Source organism: Seriola lalandi, unplaced genomic scaffold, assembly GCF_002814215.2.
Source record: "Seriola lalandi dorsalis isolate HSWRI2012SDOR001 ecotype SW California unplaced genomic scaffold, Sedor1 jcf7180002054542, whole genome shotgun sequence".
NCBI lineage: Eukaryota > Metazoa > Chordata > Actinopteri > Carangiformes > Carangidae > Seriola > Seriola lalandi.
Genome location: NW_019525095.1, coordinates 637,248 through 651,647, shown reverse-complemented (window position 1 = coordinate 651,647; position 14,400 = coordinate 637,248). Strand labels below are relative to the sequence as shown.

At 39.9% G+C, this 14,400-nt stretch overlaps 2 protein-coding genes across 3 annotated transcripts; one reads left to right on the top strand and one right to left on the bottom strand.

The window, feature by feature from the left end:
• Nucleotides 1-10: 10 nt before the first annotated feature.
• glmna (glomulin, FKBP associated protein a) lies at nt 11-7,089 on the top strand. 2 transcript variants are annotated; one of them, XM_023414797.2, is made up of 19 exons: nt 11-87; nt 470-551; nt 1,328-1,453; nt 1,547-1,660; nt 1,835-1,943; nt 2,040-2,322; nt 2,409-2,508; nt 2,636-2,817; nt 2,991-3,044; nt 3,542-3,572; nt 3,991-4,080; nt 4,215-4,256; nt 4,400-4,473; nt 4,569-4,653; nt 4,779-4,888; nt 5,367-5,430; nt 5,942-6,077; nt 6,331-6,401; nt 6,509-7,089. In XM_023414797.2, the coding sequence occupies exons 2-19, from the start codon at nt 513-515 to the stop codon at nt 6,596-6,598; spliced, it is 1,800 nt and encodes a 599-aa protein (XP_023270565.1). In that variant the 5' UTR covers nt 11-87; nt 470-512; the 3' UTR covers nt 6,599-7,089. The 2 variants fall into 2 exon arrangements, with proteins under 2 accessions (XP_023270565.1, XP_023270566.1); XM_023414798.2 differs by having other exon boundaries at nt 46-87; nt 451-551.
• Nucleotides 7,090-7,843: 754 nt separating this feature from the next.
• On the bottom strand, nt 7,844-13,716 carry cdc7 (cell division cycle 7 homolog (S. cerevisiae)). Its single transcript, XM_023414744.2, has 12 exons — nt 13,544-13,716; nt 13,127-13,217; nt 12,670-12,756; nt 12,404-12,539; nt 11,778-11,871; nt 11,438-11,580; nt 10,977-11,337; nt 10,659-10,766; nt 10,036-10,211; nt 9,550-9,632; nt 9,155-9,304; nt 7,844-8,973 (listed from the first exon to the last, which is right to left on the bottom strand). Exons 2-12 carry the CDS (start codon nt 13,215-13,217, stop codon nt 8,531-8,533), a joined length of 1,872 nt encoding a protein of 623 aa, XP_023270512.1. The 5' UTR covers nt 13,544-13,716; the 3' UTR covers nt 7,844-8,530.
• Between the last annotated feature and the right edge of the window lie 684 nt (nt 13,717-14,400).

The following is a 14,400-nucleotide window of genomic DNA, read 5'->3' as shown; positions in this document are numbered from 1 at the left end:
GGCAAGCCCAAACGGACAAATTAGCCGTTAGCACTCCTGTCGGGCGGCGTGGTAGTTTAACTGGGCTGTTTGGGACATGTAGCTTTGGTGGGTATCTACCTCAATATTGTCCTGTTTGACACCATTATTTCCGCCAACAATGCTTACTGTTAGCGACTGTGTTTGGCTAGCTCTGGCTAGCTCTGATAGCAAAAAGGCTTTGTTTTCTATCTAATGGCGAAGCTAATTCTGAATAATTGAGACTAGCATTCATTCAGCTCTCTGTTTACAGCAGAGTGTCCAGCCCACACAAGCTTATCTGACCTTAACCTTAACATTACCCACCTTTCTGTGCATATAAATAATGATTCAACTCATAAAGGCAGCTAGTTGTGGAAGTAGACCCTCTTGAATTAGGTGCTGTTTGATTATCAGGTAGTATGGTGTGCAGTTGTTTTTTTTAATTTTCAGTGTCCTGTTTGTTTTGGAGGATTTCTGTGTGACAAAGATAAACTCACCTGAAGACAGCAGGGATGGCTCTGGAGCAGCTCAGTGACGTGGTCCAGAGATGTGTGAGTCCACCAGACCGTCCTCCTGACACTTCACCATCCACCCATCAATACCTCATTTTACATGTTAACACAATCAGTGGAGTCATTTCTTTTTATTGGTAGAAGCAGTCTGAATGCATTTAAAAAGTAAGCAATAGTGGGATTTTTACTAGCTGTGTACAGCTCTGTTCTAGCTGCACTTTAACCCACAGCCTTAGGAATAAAATGTTCCTGTCATAAGCGAACAGCCTGATTCTATTGTCTATTCTTCAGTCCTCCAAAGGAGGCTTAGATATATATAATAAATGATTGAGATTAAAAGTTAACCTTGGAAACAGTAGTTGATTTAACAATCTCACCACAAGGTCCATTTAGTAGTTGTTCTGGAGCTTTCTATTCTTTTCTTTTTTCTCTAGCAACTCCAGAACAGGACCTTGAAGTCTTGAATTATATTTCACTGATTACTAACTGACTGTGGGGCTGTAGTTTATTTCCTCATGGATTGACTCTTAATAAAACATTAGAAAATATCAGAAAATAATGAAAAATGCCTGCACAGAGGCCGAGGTGATGTCTTCCAACAGCTTGTTTTTGTTTCATTAACAGTCCAAAACCCTGAAGGTATTTAATTTACTGTGATGATGTTGATGTATGCTGTGTAAATGTTTGGCTTTTTTCTAACTAATCAACTGATTGGAAAACTAATCAGTTGGAATTCTTTCATCAATAATTGTGTTCAATGACATGTCTATATTTTCTCTTTTATAACCCCCTTAATTTATCTCGCTTTTACACAGCAAGCACGCCCTGATGACAGCTACACCACTGAGGATCATGACGTCTTTACGATTGCTGGGCGAACCTGCATCGAGGAGGGGAACAGCGTTCAGGTCCTCAGTATCATCCTGGATGAAAAGAATCAGGTAAGTTTTAACATGTACATTTAACATGTACACTTGTTTATAGGTGTGTAGCATATTGTTTTACATGACGCTTCTTTATCCCTCTTTCTGTAGGAAATAGTGAGATCAATGGGTTGGAATCTGCTGCCTCCCCTGATTCAGGTTTTGCTCAAGAAAGACAACAAGAACCTTCCTCAATGCCTGGCTATTTTCAACCACCTGCTAGAGGTCTGCTCATCTGCTCCACAGATGCTTCACAGTATCAGATAGTGGTCTAGTACTATCCAAAATACAGTTTATAATCAAATCTAAACCACTCACAAATCTAGCAGTGTGGAGATACTTAATGTCTTGAGTGTTGGGACTAAATTGTCCTTTTAAAGGTGAGCTTTGGTTTTCCAGACTTGCAGGCCCAAGGAGCTGCTGATCGGCCTTTTGGAACAGCTGGAGCAGGATGACCCTGACACAATAGCAGAAAGCGTCCATCTGCTGTTAAACCCTCTGCAGAAAGGTAGGGAACAATCTTTAAATATGCACTCCAATATACTTGTGAGCAAATGTCAACTCATATAAAGCCATTTTCATTGTTTCACCTGTGTCCTCTCAGTGCTGCTCTGTCTGGGCAGCCGTAAGGCCTCGTCCCTGGGCATGACCCTCTCCTCTGTGCTGGACCAGGTGGCCAAGCTGCCTCTACCTCACACCAAGGACCAAGAGGAGGATGACGTGTTCTCGCTTTGCCGCTGCTGCACTGAACTGATAGCCTTCATCAGACCCTTTGTTCAGGAGGTCCGGTTAGACCTCCTGAACAGTGAAGAGCTGAGCGAGAGCAGAAACAAGGTGGCAGGTGGACAGGATAAAGAGGATGAACTGCGGACAGAACTGCTGAAGTTGTGAGTGACATAACATTATTGTAAAGAGCTGCATGAATCGGAACAATGGCGTTCAGGTTGAACCAGTGTGTTGTTTTGTTCTGCAGCTGTATGAAGACTCTGAGTCACCCTTTGTTGGAGGTACAACTCAAGGATCCTGACACTCTGGCTGTGTCTCCCCTCAGGAATTTTGCCACAGAAATTCTGGTGCGTTACCTTTTAAACATCACATGAAGTGAAAATGAATCCACCATAATATTCTGGAGAGAGCGGACATCGTCCTGTAATATTAGTGTAAATGATGGCAAGGGCCATGTGTGTTTCTTTTGAGCAGAATACCCTCAGTGCTATCGGAGAGTCCCTAAGCAGTCTCGTGTACCAGCCTCTGCTGAAGAGAAAACAGCTTCCAGGCTTCCTGGAGGAGGAGGTGCGTTATCCTAAAGAGTCGTTGGCCAGCCTGGCTCACCTGGTGTTCGTCCATCACCTGGCTGCAGATACATTCCCCAGTGTTTACAAGTAAGTTAGAGGAAATATCTATGACCATAGAACATTGGGATGCTGAAATACGGTATGAGTTTCTTCAGATTTGGCTGAAAATTAGGGCTGGACAACACTGATGACAGTTCATACTGTCTGAATGGATGTTTTTTTTTTTTTACATTCTCCTGACTCCCTCTGTGTCTTTTCAGTCCCGTGTTCTGTCTCCGGTGTAACATGGAGCACACCTGCCTCCTCTTGTCCAGGTGAATATACTGTATGACATATGACATGTGCTGTTGCAGTGTTTCACTGTCTGATTGCAGTTGGATTTGACAAAAGCACATGAAATGAAGCAAACACTGCGTTTGTTTGGTAATTCAAATTAAGATTAGAAAATCAATTAATTAATGAATAAATCAAATTAATCTAAAAAATACAATGTATTTCATGTATGCTGGCTAAAACACGTTTTTTTGTGTGTGTGTGTGTGTAAGACAGAGCAGTTTTTTCTAAATTAAGTTTCCTTTACACATTCAAATCTCCATATAGAAACCACATCTTGTAAAAAAAAAAATGTAATCATTCCTCACACACCATATATCCCAGATTTTAAATGGAACATTTACAACCGTCTGCATATGTACAATACTAAGTATATTTGCCACACTGAATAAAGACAGTTGGATCTACTTATTAATGTCTGAGGTGTGTATTTGAGATAAATACAATAAAATCAATTTTTGTTTTGTTTTTCTGTTAGAACTGAGGAGACCAGGATTCAGAAAGGTCTGGTGAGTCAACCTCAAACATTGAATCAAGGACGAGGGTTTTCGTTGTTACGACATTCTGGAGACTGGTTTGGTGGTTTCCAAATTGTTGGGATAGACACGTTTGCAAAAGAAAAAAAATTCTTGTGACGTCAAGCATCTGTTGTGTAGTTGTTTTGTGTAGATGTTTATTCTCAAACGTACTTGTTTATTTCAGAGCAAACCAGTAGCCTTAGGTCACATAAAGTAGTAAAGTCAAAAGTTTACCAGATCAACAAAAATCTGTGGCCACAGCCATGTTGTTTTCTATATTACAAGAATTTGTCGTCTGTACAGTCGGCTTTTTAGGACATTTCAGACTCCGTTTGTCTGGTTCAGCTCAACTTTCATCAGTGCTGAAAGCTTTAGTTTGATGTCTGTATGTGTGTTTCCCATCACACAGGAGCTGTATGAGAAGAGTCTGGTGCGGGTAGTGGATGGCAGTCTGCCTGCAGATCTGCTGGAGATCAAAACCTTCCTCACAGTCTCTCAGGTGAACACAGTTATCCACTCAGGTTATTCATGCAAACATCAGCTTTTTCTCTGCTGCGATTCCTCTGGTGTGACGCTGTTTTACTGGAACTGTGTGCATCACACTCACTTATTCATTTCAATGTTTATTTGCAGAACTTAGTGAAGGTTATGACTATATGCCAGAGACATGATTTGGTAAGTCTTAACATTTATTTATAAATGTTATTTTGTGCAAACTATGCATTTATGTGGGTGTTCTTTTGTATTAATTGTGGCTTTTCATTAGAATTTGTTATTCTCTTTGAAAAAATATTTAAATTTTTCTTCTTTATCAACAGAGAATTAAAGGTTTGAAGGTGTTCCAGCTGAGCATTGACAAATTTGACACTGAAGCCAAATACAATTTTTTCCAGTAAGCTTTCACCTCTCCTCCTTAAAAGTCATCAGAAATTTCTTTCTCTGTTCCACCCTTCAATATAATGATTCTTATCTGCTGTATTGTTTCAGGTACATGCTGAAGACCAGTGGTCACTCGGGAGTCGAAGGCTACATCATCAAAAACATCAAGAATCAGATAGACCTTGCACTGCAGGTGGGTGAGGTTACATTTAATGGCTGCTTTGAGCTTTCTTACTGTTTTTCATATGTTTTGGTGCAGTAATTAAGAGCTAAATGACAGTGTTAAGTCTGTCTTTGTCTCTCTCTGTCTGTCCTCAGCCAGATAACAGTAACACCTGGTTTGAGGGGGTTCACCTGCTCCCTCTGCTGCGTAAGGTTCTCAGTCTCCCAGACGGCCCAGAGACCGACCTCCTGCAGTACCTGGACAGGTCAGCACACCTATACTGTAACATCTAAGAAAAGCCAAAAATTTTTAATTATTGGCTGTTGATTGCCATGCATACATATTTTTTTCCATAAACTGAAATTGAAATAGTTTTTTTTCTTATTGTCAAGTGAATAAAATGTGAAGGAAGAGGTTTTTGTTTTTTTTAAACAAATATAAACAATCTTGATACTGATTTTATCATTTTTAAGGAGATGTCACAGGATACACACTGAGCAGGACATTTTACATTTGAAAAATAAACTTGTCAGTTTTCTGTTGTTGAAAATTAGCTGAAACCTGGTCTGACACCTGATCTCTGTACTTCAGTTTCTATGACTTACTAGCCAACAAATATGCTGATATCAGTATATCTGCAATAAGCTAATGTTGGCAGATATATTGTTCTAGCTCCAGTTGAAAGCTCTGGACATAGCTAGTAAGTGGACCATGACCACATTCTTTCTGTGTTGTTTTCTCAGAGTTATGGAGTCTCTGAACCTGCTGCGCTACCTGGTCATTAGAGACAAAGTGACAGAGAACCAGGTGAGTACAACCCTGATCCGTTTCACACCAGAGCCAAACAATGACTCAACATAGCATTACTGGTTGTTTTATAAGATCTTCAGTTCATGGACATAGAAAACAAGTAAAAAATAAGCATGTAACAACTACAGAGACAGAAAACGACTGCAAAGAGATACAATACTACCACAATGAGACAGTAAATAACTAAAAAGAGACTCAAAACAAGTACAAAGAGAGATGTCAAATGACCAAAATGAGTATATGACACAACATGACAAAGAGATATAAAACTACCGTAGAGACAAAGCAAGTGAAAAATCGACTGAAGAGATGCAAAGCAACCACAAAGAGACAAAGGGATGGAAAATGTAATGTAAAGCAAGTATGACTGGGCACACAACCATCACAAAGAGTCACTTTCGATCCATGAGTCTTGGAGTTACATACCAGGTCGATCCAGCCAGTTACAGCCAGCCTCATCCTAACTGCACTCATCGTGTTTTTTTTTTTTGCTGTTTTAATCTTTCAGACGGGGATCTGGACAGAGCTGTATAAAATAGAGGATACATTCATGAAGCCTCTGCGTGTTGGGCTGAACATGTCGAGAGCCCACTACGAGAGGGAGCTGCACAACACCATGGAGTCCAAGAAGGACAAGGCCAAAGGTCAGACCTGCAAACCTTTGTCTATTTCAGGTCTTTCTCAACAACTCAGCAGCTTTTTCATAAAGTAACAGTATGCATTTGCAAGAGTAGAGGAAAATATTAATGCCCCACATTGTATAGTTGAAAAGCTGGTATAATTTTCCCCTGCAGCCCTAACACAAATTAAACTTCCAGTCTGAAACACTCTGGTGAGGCTTTCCCTAATGCCGAAGTGACAGCTAATGTTCTGACAGCACAAATGTGTGTTTTCCAGAGGAGTCGATGCTTTCTGTGTCTGTTGGTGATGAGAAGCTGCCCAACATGACATCACAGTCACAGATTCAGGTCAGCGACTGATTCATATTCATGAGAATCAAACAGCATTTGATTGTACAGCACTAACGAGAAAGAGCACAGCGATGACCTGACTGAATTTTAATGTGTCCTCTCAGGCTCTGCACTCAGCCCTGCACACGTTCGACATGATCGAGAGCGTGTTGGTGCGGATAGAGGAACTCACCGACGCGAGGGAAAACCTTTAGACCGAGTTCAACAGCCAGACACCCTCACCTGTCTCAGGATCTCATGGATTAAAAAAAAAAGCCTTCAACTGCTCTATTGATTTATTTTGTTCAAAATAAATCAGTCATGGATGCATCATTTCAAATTGTTAAACCATGCAACTGCTAATGTTTTTTTTTTTTTATATTTCAAATGTTTCAAGTTGTCAGCAGGTCTGCTGCGTATTTAGAATCAAGTATAACTGTAAAATCTTTCATTGTCTACAAAACAAACCAAATAATGGCTGGGAAGTTTGTATCACTTCTGTTATACATTCACAAACTTTTGTACACACAAAGGGCTTAAATAAAGTCCTTAACTGATGTCTTTGCCATTTGCTCTATTCTGGATGTTTTAGTTATTAAGCAGTAATAACAACTAAAGAGCTATAAGTAAAATGAGTAATAAAAATCTCATCAAATGCTTAAGTATTTCAGCGTTGTAAAATAAAAATGTGAAATGTGTTGCAAAATGTGTTGCTATTGGAAATTTCTATTTACAGTGTTTGGTTTATATTAATTTCACTCTTATTAACTCTTAAATTCAATAGTCACAGGGTGCCACAAAAACAGTGAAATTGATGGAAAAGCCCACACAGAGAGAGCATTCAGAAAGTATTCAGACCCGTTTATATCACATTGACATTAAGTATTCAAACCTTTTGCTATGACACCTGACATTTAGCTCACTGTTTCTCTCAATCATCTTTGAGAGGTTTCTACCTTCAATTAAGCGGATTGGACATGATCTGGAAAGACACACACCTGTCTGTATAAAGGTCTCACAGCTGACTATGCATATCAGAGCAAAAACCATGAGGTGGAAGGAACTGCCTGCAGAGCTCAGAGACAGGATTGTGTCATGGAACAGATCTGGGGAAGGATACAAAAAAAAAAGAAAAGAAAAAAAATACTCACTGAAGGTTCCCAAGAGCAGAGGCCTCCATAATTCTTCCAGATCTCTTTCAAGGGCTTTCCAGGACCGCCCGGCCAAACTGAGCAATCAGCGGAGAAGGGCCTTGGCAAGAGAGTTGACCAAGAACCCAATGGTCACTCTGGCTGAGCTCCATCTTTTATTGTAGCACAAGCCTGCAACATAACAAAATGTGAAACACACTGAAGGGCTCTGAAGACTTTCCAAATGCATTGTGTGTATATACACCCGATATAGAAACCTGCCATAAAAGGATATGTTTATATGTATATATAGCGCCCTTACACACTGAGTGACAGCTACTTTGTTTTTGCCTTTATTAGAGAATCCAAAGTTCAGTTTTCAGTTGTATAAATTAACACAGCTGAAACAGACATATTCGCATACAGCATCATTCATACTCACATTAATAAAATACAGATGGAATTCAAACACATCTTCGAATTAAAAGCCTTCTCATACTTCAGAAACAGTCACTTCATACAGTGGTAGCAACATACTGACAATTCCCTCTTTATAAGACAAGACAAGATTCAGACTAAGAAGAACATTACATATCTGTTGTCTACATTTAAAACTGTTCATCCATTTACACAACAGCTAATATAATGCCTCAAGTCAATACTAGAGTCCTTTAAAATGCCTATCCTCACAGTTCTCTACTTTACACCATAGCTGCCACGAAGATAACTCATTTTAACTCTTAACTGCAGACCTGTGAACCATGAAGTCACATGTCTTGCAGGAAAATTTATGTTAAAGTCTATGAAGCATTTAACAGGCGTTTTTTCCACACAGATTTATCAGATCTCTGTTGTCTTGTTCAGGTAATGTTGCCACACAAGGATATGAAATTCACTCCCATCTGTTTAAACAATCCTGTGCACCACACTTTTCTATTTGTGGACCACGTCCCCACGTCCCAAAGCCAAGCAGTTTTGTGATGTTGACAGGAGACTCCATGTTCAGTCACAGTCCTTTCACAGGTCTTTGAACAGTGGGTGCAGCAGTGCCTGAGCCGCTGTGATCCTGGTGGCAGGGTTCAGGTCTAGCAGCCGGTCTAGCAAGTTGTATGCTTCATCAGGGACTCTGTCCCAGCCCCGCTCATCGTCCTCTACCTTGCAGGCTCCCCCTGAGGTTTGTTCAGCGAGGCAAGTCGAGGTTCGTTTGCTGCCTGAATGCTCCCGATGGTTTGGGAGACTAGAAGCTCCATCTTTATGTTGCTTTAATGTTCCTTCAGTGGGACGATGTGTCGGTGTATCATCTTGGATTTTTTGATGGTGGGTGGTGGTGGTCGAGTCTCTGCTGGCTTCAGGAAGTGGCGTGACTTCATCAGCTGGCGATGGTCTTCGTCCTCTCAGCGTCTCACATAGTGTTCTGAGATCCTGCCGAGGTAGATCCCGACTGCACACCACCGCCTTACCTGAGTTCAAATCAAAACAAGTTGACAATCTACACACAGCCTTACATACAGGACATCACAGTGCTGTAATTCAGTTCTACTACATTGTTGACTTAATCGTGGTGACAAACAGTGTTAATGGAATAATCACAATACAAAAGCGGAGGCCTCCGTTTCTGAAGTAAAAAATATGAATCCTCACCAAATGACTTAGCGGCCTGGATGGTCTCTCTGGAGCCTCGTATGGTCATGATCTGAGTGAGAGCGATGAGGTCATCGCTGGCTTTGAAGAACGGGTAACGGCCACTGAGCAGTGAGAGCAGGATCACACCAGCTGACCACACGTCTATGGCTACAATGCAGGATGAGAAGACGGGACAGTGCAACAGTGAACATCAGTGATACTCTACAGTTTAGGAAACATGCTAGAGAATGTGAGGGAAAGAAATCCCCTCAAATACTGGAGATAAGAAAACTTTTTCAATCTTTAACTGCAGCAGCAGTAGAGGACGGTGAATGGGACATGAGAGATGTGCTTTGTGTGTATACATGTGTCGTTATCGATCAATTATATCAACAGTGGTTGGAGACACGTACCTGTCCCCTGGTTGGGACACTTTGTGAGGACTTCTGGTGCTCTGAAGCCTGGAGTTCCAGCCCTCGGTGCCACCTGCTGCTTCCTTCAGTCAAAACCAGGGACATTAAAGAGGCATTTGTTCACAACAACACACAAAACAGAAATCAAATATCAAGCTCTTCACACAACATTTTTAGATTTGTAGTGTTATAAAGAGAGTGGCTTGTGACAAGAGTTTCATCTTATAGATGCGTGGTGGTTCCTATACAGGTGTCAATAAAACTTGAACTGTAAAGGTCATATTTCTGATGAGAAAACAGATGCTATAGATGTTACATTATTTAAATTGATGACTAAAACATGAGAAGAAGGGATTTCTCTCTCCTTTTTTTGATTAACGTGTGTGTGTGTGTGTGTGTGTGTGTGTGTGTGTGTGTGTGTGTGTGTGTGTGTGTGTGTGTGTGTTTGTGTAAAAAAGCCTGGATCAGTGTGATGTTTTTTGTTACCTGGACATGCAGATATTGCAGACGCGGTCCGTCAGGTAGCAGTTACAGGTGAGGCCCTGGTGTACAGTCCTCTGAGGTCTCTGACTGCTGCTCTGGCTCCTGACAGGCAGGGCCCCCCGGCCGGCTGAAGAGTACCTCCGGCTGGCTGCGTCCTCCGTTTTGATGGGCTTTACCAGCTAAACAAAGGTGAAAATTTAGATTTTATAAAATGAAAATACATGACGACACTGAAACAAAAAAAAAAACACTTTAAAAGGTTATCTTTAAAGCAAATAAAAAGGCCTTTTTCAATAGGTTCACAACTTTCATTTTTTTGTAATTTCAATAGCTGTGAGACGAGCTGTGTTTGGAAAAAAATCACTCCATTACTTTAAGTACTTGAGTTATGTGTAAGTGAAAAAATTCTTTAAACAAGCTGATGTCAGATAATAACATACATAATCACACTGGTGTATTTTGGCTGAATGACTTAAACATACATTTTTTTAAACGCACGTCAGAATTAAATGTTTAATGAGTACTGGCATCTTTGGTGTCATCTCTCCACTTCCATCACCTGATATTGAAAGGGACAAGACTGAAACCTCTTATTCTTCCAAAAGCTTACGTTCTACTTTGCTTACCTCCGTCTTAATGGCAGCTTGTTTTGTGGTGGAGGGAGCTGGAGCACAGCTGTTCAGGTTCTTCTCTCCAAACACTGGCCGCGGCACTTTGCGTAGTCCTGTCAAATCCTAGAGAAAACAAACATGGAAGGGAGAATTTAGCTAAATCCAACACATTAGTGCAAACAAAAAAAAACAAATGCAAAGGTACTTCCATCCAGGAAATCCTTAGCCCAATGCCCAATAAACTTTAATACAATTGTGCTCTTATTGGACAAAGAAAAGACTCAGAAAGACCAGTGACTGTCAAAATAAAAATAAAATATCAACTTAGTGCACCTTTGTGTGCTTTGTGCGAGATGTGGAGGTGGTGATGGTGGTGGTGACAGAACGTGCTTTTTTAACTAGTGCTTTCCGAGAGGCTGAGGAAGATGTGGTGGTAACGGTAGTGGTGGAGGAAGAGGGGGATGAAGGTGGCAGGGCTGTGTTTTGCCGTGGAGGCAGAAGTAATGAGGTTGAGGCTGTGGTGACAGTGGTAGTTTTGGGATGGAGTCTAGCTGGTGCTTTGCTCCGCTGTGTGGTGTCTTGTTTCCCTGTGGACCCTCCACCTTTCTGTGATGGCCTCTGCCTCACCACCTTCAGCAACTCGATCTGGGTGTCCGCTGCACCCTGAGCCAGGCCGAAGTCCACCAGGGCATACCTACACACACAAACACACATTTTCAACAGGGAAACGAATTAATGCTTCATGTGCTATGTGCCCAGCACTTTGAATTATACAGAAAGGTGCAACTACTCACATTTTGCTGTTCCTGTTGTAGAGGAAATTGTTTGGTTTGATGTCACGGTGAATGATGCCAAACTGGTGGATGTGTCTCAGGGCTTTCAACAGGTGGTAGATATACAGGCGTACCTCTTCAAAGGTTAGTGAGCCAATGATGTCCTGATAAATACATTGTGATTGGATAATAAGTTTTTAAATAGAAGCCAGGAAACATAAAAACTACTACTATATCAAGACCAACAACTACTTGATTAATGTTTTGAACATTTTTGTGTTCGTGCAAGAGTCACACATGATGTCACTGAAAAGCAGAAGTAAAGTGCATGACAGAAACTACTTTATGACAATGAACATACCACAATAGCTTGATGCTCCATATAGGGCATGACAATCACCACATGATCATCCTTCCTGAAGCAGTACGACACCCCCATCACATTCTCTGTGCCTCTGAAAACAGAAAGAAAATGCATTTAGACAACAAAACTTATTTCAGTGTGTTTTGTGATTTCTCTGTGTGATGATGTCAGTTTTGGCCAGTCACTTTCAAAAATCATAATAAAAACACTGATCAAACAGAAGTATACAGCCATATATTCAAATGAGTGTTTTCTCTTGCATCTATCTTGCCAAACCAGCCGTAAATGTGTTGATGTGCGTAGGTTCAGCTGAATCATGAAACGTTAGACAAATGAGGAACCCACACACTGATTTTCTACAGCATAAAAATAAGCTTTCAGTGAAGAGATCTATTATGATACAAAATAGTTTTTTATTGACTAGTTTGTGGGAATGCTACTGGTTTATTAACAACAGCATAAAAAAATAAATGAAGCAAAGTCTGGAAATATATTTTAATGATGCGACTTTAAAGAATTTTAATTAGCTGTTGAGTTCTATAAAAAGGCAGCCTGACAGTCTAGGGGCACAGAGAAATATCTTGTATGTCACTCGATAAAAGCACAGCAGTATTTAGACTCACCCAGCAACAGTGAGACACTGAAGCTCAGCAGCAATGCGTGTAGGGTGGCTGGTTGGGATGAGGTGCTTCAGGGCAAACATCTCTCTGCTCCCATCCCGCATCTGAGCCTCACCCAGGTACACCGAGCTGAACGTACCTGATACACAGATGCACATGTCATGAGCACATCACCTCTTCTGCTCCAATAAATCCAATGACCTTAAACAAAAATGTCTCTTCAGCAGACAGTAAAGAAAAGCGTGGATAAAGATATGCAGAGCATGTACCTTCTCCAATTTTGTCTATGATGCGGAAAACCTTTGCCAGCTGAGGAACAGCTTTATACAAAAACTCAATGTCCATCTCCACATCTCCTGGAAGGAAAAACAAAGTATAATACTGTCACACATGCACAAGACGTTTCTTGAATTCTACATTTTCCTCCACTCAGGTCAGCAAAGATCAGTATGTGCTGGTGTACAGGTACAAGTTTTACAGGGATGCCTTAAAGGCTTTCCTTTAAGACAGTGATTATTTAATTATATTCCTACCATAATATTTTTACAAAGTGGCATACCCCTTTATTTAAAAAAAAAACAGTTTGATGAATATTGGCTGTAAATATTTCTGCTTTTCAACCTGGTATTTGTCAAAATGCTAATATAGTGCTGCATCTATACTCAAATGCTGATTGTATGTCTTTGTTTCTTTCACATCACAGTTAAGTTTTTGTGTCCAACTTACTTGAGACTTTGCTTTTCCTGTGACCGCTGTCAGATTTGATTATACATCCGTCTGTGCTGATGCCTTCAGTGCACACAGGAGACAACTCCATCTGAGAGACATGAAGAAAGAAAAAGGGTGGAAATGTTAATGACAAAAAACGTTTAAGTGATTACCATACAGTCACTGTCAAACTACCTATAAGAGGCAACGTTAGGTTGGACAGTCTATGGAAAACTATATCCACTTCACAAAGCGAGTGGTTATTGGCAAACTATCTGGTTAAACTGCCATGGTTTGACAAGAACCAAGTATGGCTAATGTTTATCTAACTCATAGCTGTTTATCTTGTCATTACAACTACACTAGCATGCTACTGTTAGCTACAGTCTGTCAAGCTAGCTAACTCAAGCTTATGGAAAACAAAGAGAAACTCACCGCTTTATTTGGTCGTAAAGTGCAACAGTTTCTCAAAAAAGCATTTAATAAAAGCGCGGTATAGCGTCGAGCTAATGCTTCATCAGTGACACATTAAATATATAATCTCACTCCGTCTGCGGATGAACAAAGTAAACTGCTCAGACTTTAATACTGAAGCTTTTCCGCCAACAACAAACTCCGCGCTAAAAGTTACGTCACACATCTCGCGTTAAAGCACAAATCACGTGGTATCAGATATGAGGTGAAAACACCAACTTTATGTGGTCCACACCATTATTTATGGTCCACAATCACTGTGCTGCTTAAGTCTTACACTTAAACATGAAATTAAAGGGATGATCTCCTGTAACATGTAGGACTTTATTCTCAAAACATCCTCAGGCTAAAAGTCCCTAAGAACTTCAAAACACCGGGAAAACAGAACAATAATGAATCTCTATGGTGAGTGACTTCACAAGAATCAGCTCCATTTCATTTTTGTTTAAACTTAATTAAATGAATACATTCATTTATGGCGTTTGAATTTAATTGTTTTTAATCTAATGTAACTGATTCAATTTAACAATTACAAAAAAAAAACAATTTCTTGTTCTTACTTAACTTCATTACATATATTTTCTAATTCAATTTATAAATGATTTAATGTTACTGATTGAATTTCATGTCATGTTTTAATTTAATTCGTTTCATTTCAATTTTATATAACTGTATTTAATCATTAAATTTAGTTTAATTGGTTTAATTTAATGTAATATGTATTACTTTTTACTATTTTTTAATTTAAAATATAATTCTTAATTTAAATATAATTGATGCTTTTTATTTACCCTTTTATTTCATTTAAAATGGTATTT